We start from the raw sequence: 27,598 nt of genomic DNA, 5'->3' as shown, positions 1-27,598 counted from the left end.
TGTGTGTGTGCAGAGCCTCATCATATACAGATGACATTTTTGCGGTTTGTGTGCTCACGTTGTTTTGGTTTGTTTCTACTGACACATTCCTCATATCCACCTACACACACACACACACACACACACACACACACACACACACACACACACACACACACACACACACACACACACACACCTACCTGCCTGCCTTCCTCTCTGCCTTCACGCTGCGCCAGTCGATCACACAGGTATTTGATATTCATGGTCTATCAGCATGGAGCTACAGCGAGGCGCATCAGGAAGAGTGAGAGGAAGAGGAGCTCTGAATAGGAGGAGGAGGAGGAGGAGAGATGAAGATGATGAGAGGAGAGAGAGAGAGAGAGAGCATCCAGATGTATTTTTTTCTTCATGGGCACAAAGGCTCCTGAAGTGGGCAGGTGTGGTTGGTCTCCTCGAAGGTGAGGTGGCGGCTGCAGAGATGGAACAGAGAGAGTCGCAGAGATGGATTGTGCTTCAGCGGGCAGCCAACAATGGTCTCCACGCCTGGCTTCTCTCCACCAATTACACCCTTCACTGCCTCCTTTTCACCCTTCTCCCTCCCTCCTCCCTCCCTTCTCTCCCCCTCCCCGCTCTGAGCGACTTTTTTTTTTTTTTTTTTTTTTTCAACATGCCGTCAAATCGACAGGTTCGTACGGCCGGAGTTGGAGCTCGCCACCCAAAAACCTGCTAATCAATTCAGGCACTGCAGCGGAGAGAAGGAGAGTCAGTGTAGAGAGGAGGAGGAGGAGGAGGGAGGAGAGAAGGGCGGGTTTGATTTCATCGTAATGCTGAAATTACGGTGGAATACTTTGAGGGTGTGAGGCGGCCGTCAGGAAGGAACAGCAGCAAAAGAAAAGGGGGTAAAGATACGAGGGAGTTTAAATAAAGATGAAAACTAAACCTGGTAAATGTGAAAGCAAAGTGCATCCATGTTGTTTCTGCAGTTAAAACGACAGGAAAAGCAACTCAAAGTATACAAACCAACATCTGGTCAGCAGGTGGAAACACGAGCCTGCTGAGTTCAACTTCACTGTGATCACATTATTCAGCTGCACACATTCACACATGTTCCTACTTTGTTGTTGGGACACCTGAAGAAGCAAAAATATAAATAAATACATTTTGGATGCCACCTGTTAACCATGCAAACGGTAAACGTCACTGCAGGTTTCGGGTTTTCCCCCCAAAAAACATCTTTTCTGCACGAAGATGAAGATGCATGTGCTCTTAAGAGACGGAGACGGAGACGGAGAGACGGCTGAACCGAGACACGAAAGAATGAAAAAAAAAAAAAAAAAGACAGGAAGTCGAGAGCGGTATAAGAAGACAGGTGAGAGATGGAGGAAGAGATGCAGACGTTACAGCGTCGGCCTCCTTTTGTGTTCCACGTGGATTCATCCCTTTCTGTCGGCCTTTCATTCACACTCCCGCTCGCTCGCTCTGTCATTGTCCCGCTCGTCCTTCGTCTCCAGCCCATCACTCGTCTTCCCGTCCCTCACTTCCATTCAGCTCCTCACTGAGCCCTTTTTATTTTATTTTTTCACCTCCCTCCTCCTGCCGCTGTGGTTTATTTATTCCTACCTACTCTCTTTTTTTCCCTGTTTTCATTATCGTCGATAAGATCATTTAAAGATCTTTTAAATCATCAACTACATTTAAAGGTGCGGACGATTGCAGTTTCAGAAAAATACATTATCTAGAATAATTTCCGTGACAATGGCTCCTCAGGCCGTAGTTATTCGTACGGTATTAAAGGTGCTTTTGACATGGTTTTATTTCTTGTTCTCAGTTGGAGAAAAGCAGAATTACTCAATTTAAGACAACATTCAGTGTTTTTAAATGTTATATCTCACAATTGTCCTCCAGTGTCAAATGTCTCCTTCGTCCTTACAGACCAGTTCTCTTCTATCTGGCCCACAATAATCCATAATAATCTACAATAATCCACAATAATCCATAATAATCCACAATAATCCATAATAATCCATAATAATCCACAATAATCCACAATAATCCATAATAATCTACAATAATCCACAATAATCCACAATAATCCACAATAATCTACAATAGTCCACAATAATCCATAATAATCCACAATAATCCATAATAATCCACAATAATCCACAATAATCCACAATACAGTCATTGCTGCTCTTTAGCTACTTCCGCTAACATTAGCTTCAGTTAACATTAAACTAACGTTATCTTAAGTAGCCAACTACTTCCCTTTCTGAATTAAATTCATTTAAAATCATGATTTAAATGCAAAATAGATGAAGTTTGACCTTTTAAATGACATCACGTCTACTGATCACTTGTATTTGGAGTTGCTCCTGTTATTATTCTTCTTCCCACGTTGTTATTCTGACTGTTCCTGGAGGATTAAGTCGTTCTCCACTACTTTTTAATTAGCCTTAAATTGAATTGGGCTAGAAATAAAATGGACGTGACTCTCCGTAGTAATTAAATTCCTGTTGTCTTTATTATTTTTCCACCATAAGTTGTGCCAGACATCAAATTGGTTTTTGTTTTATTGTCATTTCGTCTCATTTATTCCAGGTAGCCTCCTTTTGTCTTCCTGAAACACCCCGACGGTGCTCTTCATCCTTTATCTTCCTTCCTTCCCTTCCATCCTCGTTTGGCCTCCTTCTCCTCCTCCTCCCTCCTTCCCTCAGAGTAATTCCATCTCTCTCCCCGGCAAACAAAGGGAGCTAATGACATGCTGACACCGAGCCCGATGATTGAATTCATTAAGCGTGCACAATAATTTGCCGGTCGCGAGCGTGCACGCAGTCGTCTATTCAGAGGACAGCTGTCAAATAACAAGCGAGAGAGAACATCTTTTTATTGTTGAGCTGGAAGAGCAGAGTGAGAATGAATGCAGAGAAAAGAGCGAGCGAAGCACCTGTTGTGGAGGGGAAGAGAGAGAGAGCACTCAGCATGTTAATTAGGCGGCTGTGTTCCTGCAGGGCGACGGGACGTTCGCCGCCTGCTTCACGCTGCTGCCGTGAGATTCAGGTGCAGAGTGCTGAAATCATTTCAACATTTTTCTCAGTGAAATGCGCTTCAGTCTGAATCCTTTTAATTTGGACATTTTATGGAAAATATTAAAAGTAGGTTTGAAATAAGTTTTGATTTTTTTTTGGGGGGGGGCTGGAGTTAAGACAAGACATGTTTTATTATAATACATATAATGTAAAACAAAAGGCATCATTTATGTATTTGGACTGCCTGTAACATCGTGTTTTTACTGAGTTAATAGTTTCCGACTTATTTTCAGTTGAACCAACAACATTAATCGCAACTAAAATACCGTAACCAGCAGCGTGTGCTGACAGATGTCCGGTTCTGGACGTGAAACACTTCTTCTGTTGTGGACCTGCAGCTGCTTCACAGTCAAAGCCGTCCGACCGCGTTTGCTGCGATTTGGCTTTTTCTTGCAAGTACAAGACCAGAAGTGTTTTAGTTCGCCAAGATGCTGGCTGTGAAGAAGATTCATGTTACAGTGCAGGAAAGACTGCAGCATTAATGCTTTCTTTCTTATGTCATCTCTCGCTGGTGAAACCAGCTGCAATCTCTTTTCTAACGATGGGAGCTGCAAGAAATTCAGAAGCCTTGATGAAAAAAGTCGCTTCAGGCTGCACGCCACTTATAAACACAAAGTATTGGACCACAAATCTATTTATTAATCACTTTGGATCTTTACAATTTGAATCCTCCTCTCACACGTTTGACTGCCAACATTGGATTCACCAGCACTTAGTTTTTCAAAACTAAAAACAACATCCCGGTTCTCATAAAATCCCCGTTTTGATTCACGACCTCCGACTACACAGTTCAGTGTTAAGAAATGAGAGTCTCGTCTGTTTAACACTAATAAATCTGAAGTAGTTAACGAGCTTTGCACTCTGATTTATCTGTCTGCTGTCGGCTCAGCTGCAATTTACACGCGAGTACTTTCATTACCCTCAAGTGGCCCAATGGATGTCCCTTTAACTTCTGTCCTTTGGGTAACGGTGGAGGCACGAGGGGTTCTTGTGTTGCTGCTTCAGGCTGGAAGAAATGCACGAATGATTTCTGCTTTCTATAAACATTTAAATGCGACTCCAGAATCTAAAATCCGTGTCTCCGTCTTCGCTGCTCCTCTCACAGAAGACGGAGGAGGACGACTTGGTCCTGACGCCGGACGGGACCAGAGAGTTCCTGACCTTCGAGATCCCCCTCAGCGACTCGGGTTCGGCGGGTTTGGGTGTCAGCGTCAAAGGCAACCGGTCCAAGGAGAACCACGCCGACCTCGGCATCTTCGTCAAATCCATCATCAACGGAGGAGCAGCCTGCAAGGTACGCACATATTCTCCGTTTAAAGAGTGTTTGTGAGCTGCAGTTGATCCTGATATGAGGAATCAGTTTTGTATCTGATCCTTTAAATTCCAATTAAATGAAAATATCTTGATGCATTTTGCTATTTGACACTTAAATCAAAATGTCTGCGCTTTAAAAAGTAACGTACCACCAGCTGAAAGTCATGTTTTGTGGTTTAACCTCCTAACAGGGGAAACAAAACCACTTCTCTGTTTCTCCGCAAGAAAATCTATAAGCACAAAGTACTGTGTGTGTGTGTGTGTGTGTGTGTGTGTGTGTGTGTGTGTGTGTGTGTGTGTGTGTGTGTGTGTGTGTGTGTGTGTGTGTGTGTGTGTGTTTTCTTGTTGTCTGTCGAGTTGTAGTCAATTTCCAACATTCCTTCAACTTGATTGGTTCCCATACAAACACGCTTGTGTTGACAGCACGTAATAATGGACTTAAAAGTACTCCTTTCTGTGCGAGACATCGGATCATGACTGGAAACAGGATCCACTCTCTCTGAGGCTGTCAGTGTGAATGCATCACGGTTATTGTTATGTTGTGTGTCCCGTAAAGGACGGGCGGCTGCGGGTAAACGACCAGCTGATTGCCGTCAACGGAGAGTCGCTGTTGGGCAAAACCAACCAGGACGCCATGGAGACGCTGCGCAAGTCCATGTCAACGGAGGGCAACAAGCGCGGGATGATCCAGCTCATCGTGGCCAGACGAGTCGGCAAGAGAACCGAGGTGAAGGAGCGAGGACACGCTGGAGTTATGCAGGGACGTGGACATGTTTCAGGGTTTTAACATTCACTCATTATAAAGGTGAAAGTCAAAGTTTAGCCTAATTCATACACTTTTCATACTAGTTTAACTATATTTAGTAATCAGCTCATGAAAACAAGCAGTAAAGAATATTAAGAACACAATAATTATAAAATCGGCATCTCGCTACGAACACTTTTATATAAAGTTGTAAACGTCCGTTACTTTTAAGAGAGCTGTTAGACCTGCGAAACTATGAAAATAAAAACGGGATTTTTTTTTCCTCAATCAAACTATTCATCCCTTGAAAACACCTGCACGCTGCAGCATATCAGTTGTGACTGAAAATAATGAAGTCATCTTTTGTCCGGCGGGATGTTTCCAGCTCTTTAACGACTAAACGAACTGTATGTTTGAATTATTGTTGCAGCACGTGAACAGAATGGTTCGTTCTTTTATTCACTCTGGCTGAGTACACGTGACCCTCTGCAGCAGCAGCCGCCTGCTTCACACGCAGGTTTCACACGTTCACACCTCGGAGCTGCACATTTACAGCTGCTGTTGACCTCCGACCTCTGACCTCTGAGCAGCTCCAGTGGGAGAACTGGGGGGTGAACACGCTGCACGAGGACGTCAACAGTAGTTATTGAGTAAAGGGAGACGGCGTTCGCTCAGTTAGCACTCGGCTTTTTATTCACCAGCTCTTCTGGGATTTTTTTTTCAGTCTTTTCATTTCACATGTGACAAGTTGAACTTAAGTTGAACTTAAGTTGAACTTAAGTTGAACTTAAGTTGACCAAATATTCAGATCGAATCGGTTTTAGTTGTTGCTTCAATGTGTTGAATACATATCTGAAAAAAGCCTCCGGCTCCATAGACTCCCATTCAACTTGTCTCATCAAATCCAAAGTGAATCAAATGTGTCCATCAGTTATCTCGGTGTTGTTAGCTAAAGTCACTCCTTCTTCTTAGTTTTCTGGAGGTCCATCTGAAAATAATCCCTCATTCATTAGAAAAGAAGATTCAAGAAGACCTGTTTTTGGGGGCGTGTCTGTTTGATTGACAGGCCTGTGGTGCAGTCAGGTTACAGCTATCGGTGGGCGGGACGTAGTATCGTCAGGTTTCCGATCAGATCTGTCAGATCCACCTCTGGCTCCTCCCCCAGCTCGTCCAAATATGGTCACTTCCTGCTCTGAACTAGCAAGTGCTGATGAGCATCAGTTAGTTCTTTAATGAAATAAAAGTAAGTAGTGAGTCGCAGTAGTTTAGCACCACATACCCCCCCCCACCACCACCACCACCACCCACCTACCCTCACCCCCACCCTCGCTCGAGGCAGGTGGAGGAAGGAAAAAAAAAAAAAAAAAAACATGTCTGTGAACCGCGCTACACATTTTTTTCCTCACCTCAACGTCATGTTTTTACACTCTCTGTACACCTCGGCCTGTCGCTGGCATGAAAGCTGAGGCTGAACCTGCGCCGCGTGTCTGTGAGCGGGCGTGCACGGCGGCGCGCACGTGAAACGCCTCTGGCACTGCCTGGCTTCCCCTGCTCTCCTTTTCCAACCCGGTGTGTCAAAGTTTTGATTTCCCCTCGGTCCGTCTGGTAATTGAAAGCAGAGGCTAAGCCTGGAGGTGTGTTGTGTGTGTGTGTGTGTGTGTGTGTGTGTGTGTGTGTGTGTGTGTGTGTGTGTGTGTGTGTGTGTGTGTGTGTGTGTGTGTGTGTGTGTGATAAACGTGTGTATGTCTTTGTGTCGGCTTGGTGTATGTGTATATGTGCAGTGAAGTGTGTAGTTTTGTACATCCAGCTTATGCATGTATGCATTTATTTTCAAGGATATTTGTGTGTGTGTGTGTGTGTGTGTGTGTGTGTGTGTGTGTGTGTGTGTGTGTGTGTGTGTGTGTGTGTGTGTGTGTGTGTGTGTAGACATGTCAAGGCAGTGAGACTTCACAGAGAAGTGTGGTGGATGAATAAAAGTGGAGCACTGGGAGTCTCGTCCGTCTTTGCTTGCCGTGCAGCGCTGCCGGCCGGCCGCAGGCTGTCCAAGTCGGGCTATTTATAAGGAATAGTGTCTGTGAGTCTGAAAACAAGAAGAGGAAAACAACAATTTAACCCGCTGGTACTCGGAGAGGCAGCTCTGAGCCAGTTTAGAAAGTCCCTGCAGGCTTGGTATGGATTGTTAATACGCCACAAACCAGCTGTCAATCAATTCAAATCTAATAATACCTCATTACTATACGATGACATGCGCTGACACGTGGGATCAAATAATCCTGTATTTACTTCCCTCCCCATGCCTCCATCCCTCCATCTCAAATCAATCTCAAATGTTTGCATATATCCCCCCTCCCCCCCCCCTCCCCACCCTAACCGCTTAAGTTTTCTTTCCTCCATATCGCCATAGAAACGGGGCTTTAACCCGGGAGCGGCCGACTTCCACGTCGCCGCCGGCACCCCGATGGGATCGAGACCTTCACGGAGCTCAATTATCAGCCTGAATATGCAAATGAGCTGCGGCGTGATGTGTCGACGCCCCCCTCAGCTGTTACCCGGGCGTTCTCACCCCGCCACCCCTGTCGGCCGACTCATTAACTATCTCATTTAAAGTCAAAAGCAGCCGCGTGCCAGCAGTCGCAGCGAACCGTACGATTTATTGGGAAGTTTTCTATCGGTTTCTCTGAGCTGGTTCTCGAGTCTTAGTCAAAATTATTTTCCAATAAATTGCTTCATTTCTTGTTCACCTGTCGGACGGGAAAGGCGTCGTGGCAACGTACAGAAATAAGTAGAAGCTGTGATTTCGTCTCCATCCCATGTCAGGTCCTTTATTTGAACCCGCAGATAGATTTGTTTTGCAGTGAAACAGACGGCAGCCATCTTGAAAGACATTTAAAAACAGTACTGACAATATTCAAGCACAAGAAGTGACAAATAAATAACAATAAAAGACAACGATAAATAACCACTGGAATAAAAAGGTACAATAAATACTAAAACCCTACAAAACAAATAGAACTTCCACATATACATAGTAAGATAGACTTTATTGATCCCGCAAGGGGAAATCATTTCACTACAGCAGCATGGATTAGATATAATGAATAATAAATCAATATAAATAAAGGGAGTAAAAATATAAGATATAAAAATGTGCAGCATTACAAATAAAATCAAACATCAGAGCCTGTTGAATCTATTTTCAATGATGTAGGACAGATTTGGCGAAGTACGGTGAATTATTGTAAAGTCTTATTCCGGTAAATATATATATATATATATATTTTAGGAGTAGTTTTGTGCCTTGCTCAAGGGCAGCAGTGGTGACAAGAAGTTATTATACTCAAATATTATACTTCAAATACTAACGTGCGTCAGTATTTCCAGTTTCTGCTACTTTATACTTGTTTTCACGACATTTCATTGCTGTATTATTTTTTTTTAATAACATTTTTATTACGATTTTACATTTAAAACACAAGTTAATGTTCTGAGCTACGATAAAGAAATGTTAAAAAAACACAACAACAATAAAAAACAGTTTTCCTTGTATAAAGATGTAGAAGCTGTCGGAGCAGTTTCATTTATATCAGAAAGCTAATTTGTGCTAAACTATTTATTCTTGAGATTTGAACGCGTCTTTCTGGTCAACATCCAATAACTTGTTTGTTTACTTCAAAATCCATTCAGCAGTGTTTTTTGTTTTTAGTTTTTCTCAGCTGTTCAACCGTTTGGTGAGCTGAAGGGATCATTGGACGACGACCTTCTGCCAGAATCGAACCGCGGCGCGGCTCGTTACCGCCGATGGACCGCGGCCGTTTGGCTCCGGCATCGAGCGGCGGGCGGTGGCGTCGGTGCTCGTTACGCAACGCCACCTACCGCGGTTATCGTTATGGCAAAAGGCCGTCTTCACCTTCAGCTTCTGATCGATACACTCACCGATCCAGTGGACACACACACACACACACACACACACACACACACACACACACACACACACACACACACACACACACACACACACACACACACACACACACACACACACACACACATTATGGTCTATTTGTCCAGCAAACAAGAAAGAGAGAGAGTGTCATCAGCGGGGTCCGGTGGGAAATGTCGAGATGCTAGGAAGCTAACGTCCCCCCCCCCCCCCCCAGCTCGCTAACAGCCTGTGGTTTAACAGCACTATTGGAAATCCATGCTCATTCACCCTGCTCCTCATACCGGTAGCATTAGCGTTGGATTACACACGTGTCCGTCCATTTAGCTAGCGTGCCTTGTGTTTAGCACGAGCAGGACTCCAGCTGCGTGTAGAAGATCGAGTGAACACGCGAACTTTAATTTCTCCTCCCTTTTTTCCGATCAGGAGGCTCCGGGCAGCCCGCTGGGACCCCAGCAGACCCTGAACGCCTCGCTGGACGACCACGAGCGTAGAATCTCCCACTCGCTGTACGGTGGCCTGGAGGGCCTCGATGACAACCTGATGCCGCGACAAGGGATGATGCCGCGCACCATCGGTGAGATGGACGCCTTATTTGGCTTTTTAGTTTCTTAATATATCAAAAATAGATAAATAGGGCAACAATAAAAGTGCAGGATTTACATGTTCCCTCTGTTAATGTGTGTTTGTTCCTGATTGTGTGTAATGTGCTCTCAGTTCTTGGGCAGATTCAGTCGTGTTTAACGTGTGAAAATGTCAGACAGCAAGAGACGGACGTAAAAAACGTCCCCTGGACATAAAAAACGTCCCCTGGACATAAAAAACGTCCCCTGGACGTTCTCCTGGTGTGATTTCTGTGTGCTGCTCCACAGGCTCGTGAGTCTCTCTTGTTTCCAGACATTACTCAAACCGTCTCCGGCCGGTCGGGAAGTGACTGTGTGTGTGTGTGTGTGTGTGTGTGTGTGTGTGTGTGTGTGTGTGTGTGTGTGTGTGTGTGTGTGTGTGTGTGTGTGTGTGTGTGTGTGTGTGTGTGTGAGATTAGCCGACATATTTGTGTCCGTATGTAAGAGCTTAGCGTGCATCTGTGCAGGACTGCATGTGTGCATCACGTGAGTGATTGATGGATGTGTGGTGGAGTTCCTGGTTGTCAACGGGAGGCTTCTGTGCAGCAGATGGTGGAACCACACAGCTTCGGGAAAAAAGGAAAGACTTCAACCGTCTTCCCGCCTTTTGTTCTCTGCATTTCTCAAAAAGACCAAAATTGTCCAAAAATACTTCTTATGCCGAGTCAGCTCAAACGGAAACGCACAGAAAGAACCTTTCATTTAATAATAATAAACGTATTATAGGATGTAGAGCACCTTTCATACAAGAAAAACAGCTCGAAGTGCTTCGCAGCAAGAGAATTACATGCAGTGATTCACATAAAAACAGATAGAAAGGAACGTTTAAAAATATAGAAAAGAAATTAGATGCATAAAATCTGATCAAATGCATAAAATTTAAACCCAAATACAGTTCAGATGTGTGTAAATGTGATGTAAATTCAGGAAGCAGAGGAACAGTTCACTTTCAGCTGCTCCCAACTCCGCCTCATTAATCCAGGCAACATAATGTGAACGTGTAAACTCTGCTTTCCGTTTATGCAAATTAGTTCACAGTGACAACTGTTGTGAATGTAAACAAAAACAAAAAAAGTGGGACTGGTGAGTGACAGGAAGTGTTAATAGGTGAAGCTCCGGCGTGTTGGCGGCGCTCAACCGTGCTGAACGAACAGCGAGAGCTCGTAATGAGCAAACGGGGTCGGAAATGATGTAGAGGAGGACGAAGAGGAGGGAGGTAGAGGAGGACGAAGAGGAGGGAGGTAGAGGAGGACGAAGAGGAGGGAGGTAGAGGAGGACGAAGAGGAGGGAGGTAGATGAGGACGAAGAGGAGGGAGTTAGAGGTGGACGAAGAGGAGGGAGGTAGAGGAGGACGAAGAGGAGGGAGGTAGAGGAGGACGAAGAGGAGGGAGGTAGAGGAGGACGAAGAGGAGGGAGGTAGAGGAGGACGAAGAGGAGGGAGGTAGAGGTGGACGACGAGGAGGGAGGTAGAGGAGGGAGGTAGAGGAGGACGAAGAGGAGGGAGGTAGAGGTGGACGAAGAGGAGGGAGGTAGAGGAGGACGAAGAGGAGGGAGGTAGAGGAGGACGAAGAGGAGGGAGGTAGAGGAGGACGAAGAGGAGGGAGGTAGAGGAGGACGAAGAGGAGGGAGGTAGAGGTGGACGAAGAGGAGGGAGGTAGAGGAGGACGAAGAGGAGGGAGGTAGAGGAGGACGAAGAGGAGGGAGGTAGAGGAGGACGAAGAGGAGGGAGGTAGAGGAGGACGAAGAGGAGGGAGGTAGAGGTGGATGAAGAGGAGGGAGGTAGAGGAGGATGAAGAGGAGGATGAAGAGGAGGATGAAGAGGAGGATGTAGAGGAGGGAGGTAGAGGAGGATGAAGAGGAGGATGGTGTATGGCTAAGAACTGGAAAACAATCAGTATACTCTCACATAACGTACACAATGTTTACCACTCCAGGAAGTAGTCCGACCCTTAGCAACCACCTAGCAACAGAGAGGCGTTCTCGTCTCCTACTGAATAAATACAGAAGATAGAAACACTAAACTGATCAGCTAGCTCAGTCTGGTTGGAACAAAGATATCTGATGAACAAAGATATCTGATGAACAAAGATACCCGATGAACAAAGATACCCGATGAACAAAGATATCCGATGAACAAAGATACCCGATGAACAAAGATACCCGATGAACAAAGATACCCGATGAACAAAGATACCCGATGAACAAAGATATCTGATGAACAAAGATATCTAATGAACAAAGATATCTGATGAACAAAGATATCTGATGAACAAAGATACCCGATGAACAAAGATATCTGATGAACAACGATATCTGATGAACAAAGATATCTGATGAACAACGATATCTGATGAACAAAGATACCTGATGAACAAAGATACCCATGGACTCATGTGTTTTTAACATTTTAGCTCCGTGTCATGTGTTCAAACCAAACCGGTCCAGCTAGCCTCCTCTAGGATTGTAAGTGCGTGACTATCCGTGGTGTTACGGTACGGGTGCTCGGAGCGACCAAAAAGGACTTGATTTCACCAAATGGGTCATTTAATAGAACTAGAACAAGTAAAAACAACATTATACCATGAGATTATATGAGCAGTATTTTGTAAGTAACAGTGATGAAAGAGGAGAATCGTCCAGGATGACGAAGGTAAACCAGGTAGTTCGGTGTGTTTGTGAGGATGAAGTTCGTAGATGGGATTATGGGATAATGTGAGACAATACTGCTGACAAATCAAAACAGTACATCAAAGTATGTTAGTTGTAATTGATATTTGTTCTTCTGTCCTCAATCTTCCCGTGAATGAGATTAAATGTTGAGTATCCAATCATCGGCCTGAACGAGGATTATAGAAACGATCAGCTTCAGTGAGCTGACCTCGGCGGTTTCATGACATCGTCGTCTCCTCGTGAAGATGATTAAAACACAACGTGTGCTTCAGATCATCAGTTCATCACGTGTCTCGTTTCCGTCTTCGCGCTCCGAATCGTCCAGTAAAACCTTCAGACGTTTCTTTCACCAGAAACCTTCCCGGTCGCCCTGCGGAGCGATGTGCACTTTATAATTACTAACTATCAGACACACCAGACATTTCCCTGCTCATTAAACACATAATCAGCCCACTGGAGTGGGTTTTTGGTTGGTTTTTTGGACCACCTCGGAGGAAATTTCAACCCCAATTTATCCGGTGAAATATTTAGTCTCTTCCTCCGACACGTGGTTCCTGAACCAGTTCAAATCAAGAGGACGATAAAAACCCAGAAATGTCGGCGCGGTTTGACCTGAAGATACCAAAGCTGTCCGGGTTGTTTTTTTATTCTCGCTATTCTTAGTGTTGAAGTGAGATTGGAGAGGTCGAGGGAGGATTAATGCAGTATTTGACCTGTTGTTTCATTTGCTGGTGTGGACGAAGCAAAGTGGATAAAGATAAACCGGTCGACTGGTCGCTGCGTTCCTCAGTTTTATTTTTATTAGCGTACAAATATTCACTCTGAAATGGGTTTTTTTTGTTTTCACTGCTTTTGCCAAGTCTTTTGAAAATAAGATTTTGGATCTCAATGGGGCTGCACCTTGTTGAAGAGGAAATTTAACTGATTTGAAAAATAGGACTCGCTCATATAAAAGAGAAAAACGACTTGTAAAGTGAATTACTTTGCCAGATTTACCAGATTTCCATAAAAATTAAATCTAATGTTCAGAGAATATCAAAGTCCTGATCAGCAGGGATGTAAAACCACTTCATCTTTTTATCTCCCAGAGTATTAATTTATCATCGTGGTAAAGTCAGATTAAAGAAAAAGAAAAAAAAGCATTTTTCCAAACATAGAATCCATAAAAGAAGAAGAAGAAGAAGAAGAGGAAGAAGAAGAGGAGGAAGAAAAAGAGGAAGAAGAGGAGGAAGAGGAGGAGGAAGAAGAAGAGGAGGAAGAGGAAGAAGAGGAGGAAGAGGAAGAAGAGGAAGAAGAGGAGGAAGAGGAAGAGGAGGAGGAAGAAGAGGAGGAAGAGGAAGAAGAGCTCCCAGATGTGAATGTGCGTGAAGACGAAGCTTTGCATGCTCAGCAAAACCTCCTTCAATGAATACAAGTGTTCATGTTCATGTTCCTGCTGGGGGGTCTTTCACAGTTGCTTGGAATAAGTCTCTCCTCTCGTCGTGAGGGTGCCACAAACCATAAATCATGCATCAGGCTTTCTTAGAAGACAACATCATTCCCATTCAGGAGGTATCAGCTCGGCTTTTCTTGGCACACACACACACACACACACACACACACACACACACACACACACACACACACACACACACACACACACACACACACACACACACACACACACACACACACACACACACACACACACACACACACACACACACACACACACACACACACACACACACACACACACGCTCTCAGATCACTAGCTGCTTCTCTGCACTCTGAAGATGTTCGGGGATAAGAGAGCGACTTAATTATTCCTCCAGGCCGGTAGCTTTCAAGGCCCGGCCCCCCCAGGCAATAACCTCCTTACTAATTATGCAAATAGATCGAGACAAGACCAAATGAAAAGAGGAAGAAGAAAACCTCCTCTGTGTGTGTTATTCTCACCTTCATTTTCATCTCAAAAATCTTTTCACCCCCGGTTCCCTCGTGGCGTTTTCCACATTCAAATATTCAGTAGTTCTTTACAAAAAAGCGTCTAATAATATCCTCCGCCTCTCGTTGCGGCGCGGCTCGGTCAGACTGATTTACGGCCGTCGGGAGCGATAATGTTCGTTTATCGGTGTGAGTCTCAGGTGATGTTGGAGTTGTGATGTCCGTCCACACGGCAGTGCGATTGTCGCTGGCCGCCGGCTGCCCTCGGGTGCTGGCACTAAAACAAAAGAGGCTTTTTCCTTTTCTTTTTTTTTTTTTTGTGAGGTGACAGATTCATTGGCTTTCTACTCAGTAGCTGCCAGTTGATTGTACTGCAGTGATTCACACTGTGACATTGATGGGATTCTCAGTGTTGCACATTGGACTGCTTAGGGAAATGGGATTAAGTGGTTCCTTCAGCGTGTGTGTGTGTGTGTGTGTGTGTGTGTGTGTGTGTGTGTGTGTGTGTGCGCGCGCGCGCGCGTGCACGTGTGTGTGTGTGTGGGGGGGGGGGGGTCTGAGAGAGAGAGAGGAAGCCATGCAGTGTGAAGGACTCACCCAGACTCCCTAAAACTCAGTGAATAACAAACACACAGCAGGAGGGGGGCTGAAAGGAAAACACACACACACACACACACACACACACACACACACACACACACACACACACACACACACACACACACACACACACTGAAACCACCAGAACGGTTGGAGTTGATACAAGGCGGGTCTGACGGTGTTCAGGGCATGCACTCGCACACTTCTGCAAAAGCAGTTCAACACAATTACACAACCGTGCTTTCACTGCACGTATTAACCCTTTATTAACCCTTTATTAACCGAATCCTCACTACTTTTTTGTTTGTTTGTTTGTTTCAGAATAAAAAGCTTTCTTTCTCCAAATTTGGACTGCTCCTTCTAAAAGTGCAATTATAAAAAGATAAAGAAAAATTTAAAAACAGACCCAAAAAAAAGACACATCCTAGAAATATAGCGATATAATCAATAAATACTGAGAGATAAATCAAAATATTGCCCTTCAGTGACTATTGCATGTTGTAAGAAGACGACTTTCCTTATGTCATAACTGTATGATGGTGTGGAGTTTGATCTTCATCTGCTGGACGCTTTAACAACTTTCACCCACTTCAAACCAGCAAACAACACAAAAACTACAAAAGGTTTCATGTTAATGTATATTATCACCTAAAGTTCAAAGTTGATTGGAAAAAGTGACATCTTTGAACTTTTAAAACTTTCTGGCAGTCCTTCAAGGCAAAAAAAACCAAAAAAAACAGTCCAATACTTAAAAACAGTTATTTTCCAGCAGTTTTAAACATTATTAAACCCCAAAAAAACTTCTAGTGCAGAAATAAACTGATCATTTAGATATTGAGATATCTGTGAGGTTGTTTTACTAGTTTTAAAGGACCTTTGTGTTGCATTGAAACAGTTTGAGCCATATTGGCATATTATGATTCTGAAATGATGCTAAGAAAGTATAAATCAGGAAATCTGGATCTTTTGAACGCAATAATTAACTCAAATTCAAGTAATCTCCGCAATATTTGCAATAATTCCCGCAAACATTTCAACACATTTTCTGAACACAACATTTCTTTAACGCAGAGGAACTCAGAGGAACTCAGAAGAACTCAGAGGAACTCAGAGGAACTCAGAAGAACTCAGAAGAACTCAGAAGAACTCAGAGGAACTCAGAGGAACTCAGAGGAACTCAGAAGAACTCAGAGGAACTCAGAAGAACTCAGAAGAACTCAGAGGAACTCAGAAGAACTCAGAGGAACTCAGAAGAACTCAGAGGAACTCAGAAGAACTCAGAGGAACTCAGAGGAACTCAGAGGAACTCAGAAGAACTCAGAGGAACTCAGAAGAACTCAGAGGAACTCTGGTTCACGTTCAATCATGAGTTAATCTGGGTGAAAAGTCCCTCAGTAACATCCAATTATTTAAGAAAACTAACAGCAAACAGTGACTAATGACTTTTTGATTGACCTCTACACATACAAGCACCCCCCCCCCCCCACCACCACCACCACCACCACCCTCGCTGGCTGGATGCTGCAGCACCCGCTCGGTTACTAAACATTGGGCTCGGACCTGCAGGTCTTCGGCTTTAAGACCCCCGAAGACAAACAAAAGCTTTTATGAAGCTGGCATTCTTCTGGTGCCAATTTCAAAAATACAGATTAAAGACAAAGTCATGTGCTGCATATCAATGGGGGGTTTTAAGCCGAGCTTTTCAGCAGCACAGACAGGGGACTATTTTATTTTCTCGGCGCGGCGCGGGGAAGTTTTTTTTTTATCTTTATTTGCGAGGGCACAGCTTGAATTAATCATAGTGTTTTGACATAGGAACACCATTGTGCCGGCTGCCAAGCTGCTCTCGGTGTAAGCTGATTAGCCCGGAGCAGTTTCACTGCTTTTAAACTTCAAAATATGTTTGTTGGTTTCCAAACTTACCCCCCTAGTTTTATTTATTTTTTTATTCTGGAAACCTGCTTGTTGGCCAGTAGAGAGGCTACTGTAGTCTCATGTTTAATACAGTAGTTGTCTGTTGTCACTAATAATTCATTCCTGAGGGTGTTGTGCAGTAACGGAGCAGGTTTTTGTTTTTTTGTTTTTTCATGTTGATATTATTTTTCTCAGTTTTGCTGTTCAGCTTGAAAGAAATAAGCATCATTTAGTCTGACCACAGTCTTTGTTTTTCCATATTTTAATCCTTTCAGTCAGACCCTGAATGCATCCTAATTTGACCTCTTGCAGGTTGTATATTATATTTCCTCCAAATGGTATTAAATATAACTTTTAATCACATTTAATAGTTTTTATTCAGCAGAATAACAGAGCGGTGGGCAGTAGTTAGTATTAATCATTAATATACATATTTATTACATGCATGACACTAAACTGTGAGTAGAAAATTGACCTTAACATGAGTTACGGTGTATAAAACTTAGAAAATCAGAAAACAAAATAAAGGAAAAACATACTTCATTTTCTGGATAATTTTAGTTTAAGTGAATTCCCTTTAACTGTCTTTAATGGGACAATTAAATTGCTATATTTCAAATAATTCAAATAACTTGTAACACATAAAATCCAATCATTTCTTTGCTCACCCAGATTACAACGCCGTGTTCTGGAGAGTTGAAGCTCTTCGTCTCCTGTGATTGATTTTCACTGAATTATCCGTCAGCAGATAAAATGATTGACTTCAGACAATAATTTAATTTTGAAGAACAAACAGAAGAACAAAACAAACGTCTGAGGATAAAAAATAAAATAAAAGTTACAAAGAGATTAGAGGAATAAAAGAAACGTCTTTTGTGTCTTGCAGCAAACTACCAGCTGTCCCCGACCGTCAACATGCCGCAGGACGACACGGTGATCATCGAGGACGACCGGCCGCCGCTGCTCCCGCCGCACCTCTCCGACCAGTCGTCCTCCAGTTCCCACGACGACGTCGGCTTCGCCGTCGACGTGACGCCGCCGTGGGCCAAAGAGCCGCCGCCGCCGCCAAGTCACGTCGACAGGTCGGCCATATTTAACATCTGCTGCTGTTTTATTTATTTAATCAGATTTCCTTCAAGTGGAATACAAAAGTTCATATTTTCATGCATTCAGTCCCAAATACAAGTTTTATGTCATTTTCATCTGCAGAAGGTCGGTGTGTCCTCTGCTGTAGGTGTGTGTGAGTGTGTGAGTGTGTGTAGTGTGTGTCCTCTGCTGGAGGTGTGTGTGTGTAGTGTGTGTCCTCTCTGCTGTAGGTGTGTGTGTGTAGTGTGAGTGTGTGTGTGTGTGTGAGTGTGTGTAGTGTGTGTGAGTGTGTGAGTGTGTGTAGTGTGTGTCCTCTGCTGTGTGTGTGTGTGTGTAGTGTGTGTCCTCTCTGCTGTAGGTGTGTGTGTGTGTGTGTGTGTGTAGTGTGTGTCCTCTCTGCTGTAGGTGTGTGTGTGTGTGTGTCCTCTGCTGGAGGTGTGTGTGTGTAGTGTGTGTCCTCTCTGCTGTAGGTGTGTGTGTGTAGTGTGTGTCCTCTGCTGGAGGTGTGTGTTTTTCATCTCATTATCATTGTGTTATATTTCCGTTTTTCTTCCCGTCAGTCGATGAAAACGATCTTCATCTCATCATTTGTCACTTTCTTCTGTCTAAAACATTTCTTTTTGTTTTTCTGTCTTCTCCTCTCGAGCTCGGTTCTTTCTACAAATTCCTTTTGATTTTCTTAATTATAATATCACTTCTACATCTTTCCTCTGATTCTTCTCTCCATCTCCTTCACCTTTTTTTTTTAATCTTCTTTGAACCCTTAAAGTTCAAAAACAGCTTCTTGAAGTCTTTTGTTCATTATTTCTCTTCCTGTCACTTAACATTTCAGTTTTTTCTTGTACAACCGCTTTTATTTAAATTCATCTTATTTCCTCATATTTTATTTTGAAGAAGTCCGAACTGCCAGATTTCGGAGTGATCTGTTTCTGGTGTTTTTCTCCTCCAGCTCCGTGAGTCCGGAGGAGAACCAGCCGGACGGAGCGTTCCAGCGGGAAGGTTTCGGACGCCAGAGCATGTCGGAGAAACGCACCAAGCAGTTCGGAGACGCCGCTCAGCTGGACATCATCAAGACACGCAAGTCCAAGAGCATGGACCTAGGTACCGAGAGCAGAACCTCCTGTAGTCGGGTACACTGTAAGATGGCAAGGGGTTTACAGGAAGTAGAAATAACCTGCGATAAACTTCACCTGCAGGAAGTCTCTGCAATTATCTCCTCTCTTTTCTATCCATATAAAATAATATAAATGCATTTGATATAATATCCTCCAGTCTGCGTCTCAGCTGATTGGTTTTACTCTTCAAAATCAACATAACTATAACATAAACATCCAGTTTTTAACAACGCTGCTTCTCATTTGTCGAGGATTTAACTTTATTATCAAGTTCGTGTCGTGCAGGATTTACTTCAGTTACCAGTTTGGGGACTTCTTATTAACATTTACGTGAAGATCCAAGTTTCATTTAATGGGAAATGTAATTTTGCATAAGTTAAAAGTGCCAAAATATCTCGTTTGATGTTGTTAAAAGTAAACAATGCTGCAGATGTCGGATATCTGATGCATCAACAGGTTGATTCCCTACTGGGGACGTGGATCATGAATAATAATAATAATAATAATAATAATAATAATAAACTTCATTTGTATAGCACGAAATGTAGCTCAGTGTTTTACAGCAAAACAATGAGATGCAGTGTTTCACATAAAAACATGTTTTAAACTATTGACAACACAATAGTTTGGTTAATGTGCATTAATATAATTCAGCATTTAATAACTCTTGAATGACTTCGGTGCAACGACTTTAAACTCTTTGAAACCTGTGAGAGTCCAACTTCAGACCCCCCCCCCCCCATTTCAGACGTATTTCTTCCATTTCAACGTTTTCCTCCTTCCTGCTCCTCGTCATATGAAAAAAGACTCTCCATCACCTCCTCCACCTCCTCCTCCATCACCTCCTCCTCCACCTCCAGAGTTGGAGAACTTCACTGCGTTGATTCACCTTGAAATGACTTCAAACAGTCGCTGATTGCTTTTGGCTGCAACAGTCGCTCCCACTCTCTATAATCATATCTAATCTTCCCCGCCAGATTGCTGCTGTGTGCCGTGTTGATATCACAACAAGTCTGATTGCTATCCTTCAACTCTCTCTTCACCCCCCCCCACACCCCTCCCTCCCCCCGACCCCACCTTCCTGCCTCGCATGTCGTCCGATCCTAATTGAGACGAAGCCCTCTGTGATGTTTTGCTGCACGACCCGGATGTTGCATGAGGAATGTGATGAGCACTAACTGAACCCCACATGTCTGTACCCCCCCCCTTCCTTTAACAGTAGCCGATGAGATTAACCTCACCCCTCGTCCAGACACCAACGCAGGTAAGGCCCCGAGAGGTAGACTGACATCATCATCTTCTTGAAAGGGGGATTTTATGTACAAAAAAAAAAAAAAATCTGTTTCCAGCAGCAGATTAGAATAAAAACAGCTGTCTCATTAAAATATTACAAATTCTTTTGGGAAATTAGGAATAAAAAAAAACATTTCAAGGCCTGTTTCAAATAAAAGAAAAAAATGTGGTGAAGCTGAATAATTTGTGATTTTTCAGTATGTGCAGATAAATTTAAGACGTGCATTTTTTTGGTCAGTAAATGTCAGAGATTCCTGAGCCTCCAGCTCTTAAATCAAAAGTGTCGTGAAATCTGGTTTTAATACTGACGGAAAAAAGTGTTTTAGTAAAACTAGACCAAAGTCTCAGATCCTTCTCTGACGTCGTCTTTAACTTTTTTCATTATAAGATATATCAAAATGTTTTTTGATCTATTTACAGACACATTATAAAACTCTTCATGTTCAGGATGAATCGTCCCAGAACCACAGCGACAGACGTTAAACTGCTCGCATCCATCCGCGGATGGAAATTCTGCAGGTTGCGTTTCGGGAGTTTCACCCTGTGCTGTCGTGTTCACGCGTTTAGCGTTTCGGCCGACTCCCGACAAGACAAATTTGTCGGCGTGCGGAGTGAAGAGTCGCCGTCCTCGCCGCGGTTTTAAGGTCGCTGCCGAACACGGCTGGGAGAGCAGCTGGGCGACTGCAGATCTGATTTCCTCCCATTTGCCTCAGATGCGGCTGGAGGACTAATTGTTTTCTGTCGTTGTGTGTGTGTGTGTGTGTGTGTGTGTGTGTGTGTGTGTGTGTGTGTGTGTGTGTGTGTGTGTGTGTGTGTGTGTGTGTGTGTGTGTGTGTGTGTGTGTGTGTGTGAGCACAGAAAGCACTGTGTCCTTGGTTAAGGCGGCGAGCTGACAGCGAGTCATCCGTCATTGTCAGCTCTGGTGTATTTTCACCGTCGCCTCCACTGAATAAAACGGCCGGCCCTCTGAAATCAGCGACTTGGACAAAAGGACGGATTGCTGCCGAAGGAAGACGTGTAGAGACGCAGAAAGAGAGACGGACGAGAGCTTTAGACGGGAAGAAAGATGTCTCGGAGCAGTTTACAACAAAACACACAAACCGCTGCTCTGATCGGTGTTTCGTTACCTTTCTCACCGCGTGTGGGCGACCCGGAGATGGAGATTGTTTCCAACTTTTTTTTCTTTTTTTTTTCCATCATGTTGTGATTTCATGAGTCAGCGAAGACGAGGTCGCTGCCGATCTGATCAGGTGTGTGTTTGCCAAACGGTGGCAACAGACGAGTCAGCTGTGTTGTTGCGTAATCAGATAGCAGCCACAGGAAGTTGGCACCAAGTCATCGCGTCTTTAACTCCAAAGTCCTCGTTCCTGAAATCACAAAATCCATTAACGGTAATAGTTTAATAAAACACAAAACTATTGTAAACATCTTCCGTCAGGGCATTTTTACGGTTTCGTTAAGTTTAGACAACGAGAATTCATTGAGTTTTTTGTAGTAAAGTCAGTGTAGTTTGAAAAGACGTACTTTATGCCGTTAATACTTTCAGCACAGCTTCTGCTGACGACATGTTTTTGCAGAAAAAAGAACATTGAGTTGAGTTGAATTTGAATGTTGGATGATGTGAGTGCTCTTGTTTCCGCTGATAATCAAGTCACTTTAAATGCAAATCAAAGGATGTTCTTTAATTAAGCTCCATTGTCTTGTCTGAATTTGAGGGATCTGCTTTTACTTTGAAATCCTGAAACCGTCTCATTCCATCGGCTACAACAAACACAGATTGTAATTCTTGTAATCGAGGATGTTTGTTGTGTTTTTTTAAAGGCTGCAGTCTAATTCTCCTTCAGTTCCCCTTTCGTGTTTTGGGGTAATAGATTTCACCGTGGGGTTTTGTTTTGTTTTTTTGTTTCACAGGGTTTATTTTCACTTAGTGGGCCCCTGGTGCCCCTTTACATTTTTTTTTTTTTTTTAAAGTGAACTCTCCACTAAGTACATATGATCCATGGTTCATTTACCGAAGCCAAAACACGGCCGTCCCGCTGAAACCAAAGACTGTGACAGCTATGAGACGGGACACACTCGTCCTCATCTCCTCGTCTCTGATTGGCCGGGGACGTTTATTGACACGGGCCTCCGCCACATGTTGGATGAGGACACTTCAGTGAGGGAGAACAGCGCTGGGATGTCCAGATTTGTTGATGGTTTTTTTTTAGGCTTCATGAAGCTGTGTGAGAAAGTGTCCTCTGAGTGATCCCTGCAAAGGTCACTTCATTTATATTTGTTTTGGGAAACAGGAAGTAGTTCCAGGAGTCGATTGTTTGCTTGTTCTTGCAACATAATTCAGTGGTTTTCTTGCGGGGAAGTGACACTTTAACTGTTGAGCAGCAGTATAGAGACAAATGATCCTCATCACATCGACCAAAAGATGTTTTAAAAACAGGATTTTATTACCAAAATACAAAGCCTCATTTTCCAAGATGTGTAACAGCCTCAGCCGTCTTGACAGTTTAGTAAAAACCTGAGGGAGAAACTGTCAATCCACTTTCCTCCAGTTGGATCCAGTTGGATTTGACCGATCTGATTGGAAACCTGACGATACTACGTCCCGCCCACCGATAGCTGTAACCTGACTGCACCACAGGCCTGTCAATCAAACAGACACGCCCCCAAAAACAGGTGTTCTTGAATCTTCTTTTCTAATGAATGAGGGATTATTTTCAGATGGACCTCCAGAAAACTAAGAAGAAGGAGTGACTTTAGCTAACAACACCGAGATAACTGATGGACACATTTGATTCACTTTGGATTTGATGAGAGAAGTTGAATGGGAGTCTATGGAGCCGGAGGCTTTTTGGAGCCGACCTCTAGTGGCACTCGCTGGTATTGCAGCTGAAGACACTTCTGGATCAGAACCATTTTACAGACCTGAAGCTACGAACTCTTTTAGAAACAGTTTGTCGTCACTATTCCAACTATTGTGTCAACTTGTTGTTTAACTGAGACTTTTCTGAACATTTTGTTGGACCTACAAACTTTCCCAACTTACTAATGTAAACTGTGGAGATGAGAGACGACACGTGATTTACTTCCTGCCGACTGAATCAATAACTTTTCCGCTGCCAGCCGAGTCGAACCGCTCCGATCCGTCTTTATTTGTTGTTGCGAGGCTGCCGAAGCTTAACTTTGTGGGATAATGTTTATAATGTTTATAATGTTTATCTGCAGATGAACAGGAAGCGTCACACCGTCTGAACACACTGACTGGTTGCCAGATTTGAAATGATCCATTTAGCCGTTTTATTACGTTCCTGTCAGACAGTGTGAACATTGTTCCCACGCCGGATTATTTATATCGTTTATTATGTCTTACCTAAAAAAAAAAACTACAGCCAGACTCTTTGTTTGTGTCCTCAGATTTTCAATGTTCTCTCACAACAAACCATCTCAAGTTATTTCAAAGTCGTATTAAAGTCTTTTGATACGAAAAGAGAAACGTGGTTCATGTTTGTGACTAAATGCCGTTTGTCAGATGTCCAACACAGTGTAAATTATTCTTATTTTTTAAGGCTGCTGCTGAACTGTGACGGTTGTGAACAGCACCGTGCAGAGCCTTTTAAATAAAGTGGGAGTGCAGCGTGAAAAGCCCATCAGCCGGGTGACTCAGTGAGACGTTCAGGGAACAGCACGGCTGATGAGAATGGATGGGAGGCCCGCTAACCCACAAGCTTGTTCATTCTGCATCTATTCAATTTTCCACTTCTGCTTTTTTTTTTCCGGTCAGTCTCTCTGAAAGCAGGCAGCTTGGCACATTTCCTCCAGTCTGTTTCCAGACTTGGTATTTGAGAATATTCCGCAGCCCTGGCAGGTCATTTGAATACATTTCAATATAATTTACCGTAAATTTATTTTATGAACATTTTTCCTTTATTGAAAGAAAGCCAATAACATGTTTGGAATAATAATCCAAATCAGAAAAAGCTTTTCAGTACAGGAAGCAAAATGGGACAAAAATAGTCTCTATTTCATTTTGTTAGTGTTTATTTACCCTTTTGAAAACTCTTCTTTGTCTCCTTCCTCCTTGTTTTTTATTTCTGACATTTACTTTAATGTCTCGCTGTCTCCCCGTCCTCCCCCTCCCCTATCTGCGTCTCTTTCATCCCGTCTGCCGTTGCCGTGGCACCTTGTGTCAGTCTCTGTATATTTTGCAGCCTCCCTCTGAAGTGACACCACACGGGGAGATTAGGGACTCCTCTTTTCATTTACCTCCGTACCTCCTCACCTTATCGCTTTTACATTTATTATCCACTGCTTCTGTGAAAGGTGCCATATTGGAACCAAAAAAAATTGCGCCCGCGCAACTGTATGAATAGTCTTAGTTTAATTAAACTGTCATGTTTCTCCAATTTTGCTGATGGTTATTTTCATTGCGAGTCACGTCTTGTAATGAAATGTGAGGAACACACACACACACACACACACACACACACACACACACACACACACACACACACACACACACAATCGATCAACTTCCCTCCTGGTGAAACAAACAGTTTCCAGGTTTGATTGTGTTGCGTCGTTGTCAGAGTTTATTGCTTGGTGTCCCTCAGGAGGCCGCTGACGTTCAGGTAAACCAGGTGTTTCCTCTCCGAGATGCTCTGCTGTAAAACAAATGAGACCTTTAAGAAGAAGTTTCTTTACCTGCTTCCTTCAGGCAAGCATTTCCCCGATGTGTGTGTGTGTGTGTGTGTGTGTGTGTGTGTGTGTGTGTGTGTGTGTGTGTGTGTGTGTGTGTGTGTGTGTGTGTGTGTGTGTGTGTGTGTGTGTGTGTGTGTGTGTGTTACCAACACACATCTGCTCAGTGTTTCCTTGGCTGCGGGAGTCGTGTGCGAGTCTGCTGTGACGAATATTTATCTACCAGCAGGACAGGACCCGGTTCTGAGTAGATCAGGGGATGTTCCAACAATATACAGTGATTTCTGCACACAGACTTTCTTTGGCAGCTATATTTGGAGCACTTTTGATTTATTTGTTTTTCAACCCGTCAGCGCGATCGATTAACGAGTGGACAATCTCTGCTCGTTCTCCGCTGACACACAGAGAGCAGAGGACATAAACACAGAGACTCTCACACTTAGCTGGAAACAAACGGCTGCTAGAAAATTAGGTAAACAACGTGAACAGAATATTTTTAGGCTTAACTGCAACGGGTGGGGGGGGGGGCAGTTATAAAGATAAAGTTAGAACGATTTATTTGACAGTTTTCAAACCGGTCGCCTGCACTGCAGAAAAACATCGTGCACATGCTGTTGAATTTAAGCTGCCGTGATAAAATATGTGTTGCGTGTCAAGTTGTTATTGTTCACCATAAAAGAAGCTGATTCAGCTGGTTTGGTTGGAGCTCAGCTATGTGAATAAATCTTACTAAACACGAAGAGCTCTCGGAGGACAAAAAGTTGGTAGAAAATGTGAATAATGTTTACTAGAAATGAAATGAAAACAGGAAGTAAGACATATGGGTTTCCTCCGGCCGCTAACGTCGTTTACTGTGGACGTTCACCTTGAGCGTTAATGGTGAAGTTGGAACGTATCCCATAATCCTCCACTGTAAACTGTACAGCATGTCACTGCCGGGACGCTCTGAGGTCAAACTTGGAAAGCATCAGCTGTCAGTCATTTGGTGGCTCGTTGTCAAATATGTGTCACATTTCTGAGTCAGTATTTGCTGGAAAGAGTCTCTGAGTCTGTCCTCTGAAATCATCCCGCAACATAACTCACGATCACTCGGCTCCTTTCGGCATCACATCATCACTCATCATCCTCGTCCTTGAGGATATTTAATGGCAAAGCTCTTAATAATAAACCAGCATCGATATGATATTGATCTTGTTGTTCTTCTGTAATAATAATAATTTTCTCAGATGTCAGTATGTAAGCTCACCTTCAGTCCACTTTTATAAATCAAGGTTAAAGAGGGACTGAATTTGATCATCATTAAGCCGTTATTTCCCTAAAATGTTGCTCGAAGAAGTGCATCCAGGTTTTCTGACTTGTTGAGACACTTTACAGAGTTTAAAGTAGACTTCCTGTTTTTTGTAAAAAAAATTTACTCGTATTTGAAGTTTATTATAAAAACTGGTCTGCTGAGATCGACGTCCTTCCAGGATTTCACTGAGTTTTTTGTAATTTGTGGAGTTTTCAGTGAGTTTTTTGCGTAAAATTGCAGGTCAAAGAAGAAAAATGCTCTCTTTTTTTTTTTTTTAGCACTACCTGATGAAAGAATACATATGTAATCTCTTCCTTTGAAAATAAGCATTTTATATTGAGGTCAAATAGAGGTCAGTAGATATTATAGCATACAGAGCTACGATAAGGAATCGATGGAGATGTTGATGTTTGGTCCAACTTGTTGATTTCCTTCACTTCATGCTTCTGCTTCACCCCCGCAGGTTCTTCCACGAAGGACGTGGGACCGTCTCTGGGCCTGAAGAAGTCCAGCTCCCTCGAGAGCCTCCAGACGGCGGTCGCCGAGGTCACCCTCAACGGGGACCTCCCCTTCCACAGGCCCCGCCCTCGTATCATCAGGGGGCGGGGCTGCAACGAGAGCTTCAGGGCGGCCATCGACAAGTCGTACGACCGGCCGGCGGCCACGGAGGAGGACGATGAGGGCATGGAGACATGTAAGACGTCCGGTGTTCAGCGTTACATTTAAAGAGACAACGATCACAGGTTTGATGCGTCCAACGTCAGGAGGAGAGTCAGCGAGACACTCGGTCCACCGCTTACGTCTCAAATGCGAACGTAAACAACAACGACTTGCATTATGGGTTACTAAAATGATGCCAAATCCCACTCACTGCATCTTTATTGAAAGTGATGAAATGTCAACCACTAAAAAAACCTCTATTGTGGCTTTTAATACTTCTGCATGGGAGTGACAGCATCCTGACTAATGCTGCATATCTGGCAGCTGATGTTGTCTGTGCTTGTGGTGATGGCACATCGATGACTCAGCACATAACCTCTGAAAAATTAGATCTCAAAACGCTGTCAGGTAGTCGGGAAGGAGAAATTGTTTGTATTTATGATTTTTAGAGATTAGAAATGCACTAAACACAATCAAAATAGTTTATTGAAATAACGATTTTCATTTGTATTCCAATATAAAAGACGTAGCGTCAATAAATCAATATTCCTGTGTAATAATGTGCAGATAGAATATGATAAGATGTCAGAAATCAACTCACAGCCTTTGTTTTGTTTCTAATTCTTCTATTTTATGTGACTTAAAACATTTCAACCAC

At 43.4% G+C, this 27,598-nt stretch overlaps 1 protein-coding gene across 6 annotated transcripts in view; it reads left to right on the top strand.

Annotated features, from left to right (window-relative positions):
• pard3ab (par-3 family cell polarity regulator alpha, b) overlaps positions 1-27,598 on the top strand; it is a 197,666-nt gene that overhangs the window by 105,197 nt on the left and 64,871 nt on the right. For 4 of the 6 annotated variants that reach the window (XR_011311336.1, XM_069708916.1, XM_069708915.1 and 1 more), the window contains 7 exons: positions 4,177-4,365; positions 4,942-5,112; positions 9,497-9,647; positions 17,690-17,885; positions 18,839-18,990; positions 20,224-20,268; positions 26,744-26,974. Coding sequence is in view for 5 of the 6 variants with exons in the window: in XM_069708916.1 (XP_069565017.1) it covers positions 4,177-4,365; positions 4,942-5,112; positions 9,497-9,647; positions 17,690-17,885; positions 18,839-18,990; positions 20,224-20,268; positions 26,744-26,974 (1,135 nt within the window). In the remaining variant the exon portion in view is untranslated. The remainder of the gene's footprint in view (positions 1-4,176; positions 4,366-4,941; positions 5,113-9,496; positions 9,648-17,689; positions 17,886-18,838; positions 18,991-20,223; positions 20,269-26,743; positions 26,975-27,598) is intronic. The other 2 variants (XM_069708913.1, XM_069708917.1) reach the window with 2 other exon arrangements.

Source organism: Brachyistius frenatus, unplaced genomic scaffold, assembly GCF_029030835.1.
Source record: "Brachyistius frenatus isolate BFR_SWC_R1_liver_20210118 unplaced genomic scaffold, ASM2903083v1 Contig_79, whole genome shotgun sequence".
Classification (NCBI taxonomy): Eukaryota; Metazoa; Chordata; class Actinopteri; family Embiotocidae; genus Brachyistius; species Brachyistius frenatus.
Note: the sequence above shows the minus strand (reverse complement) of the source record. Positions and strands in the feature narration are given on the sequence as shown.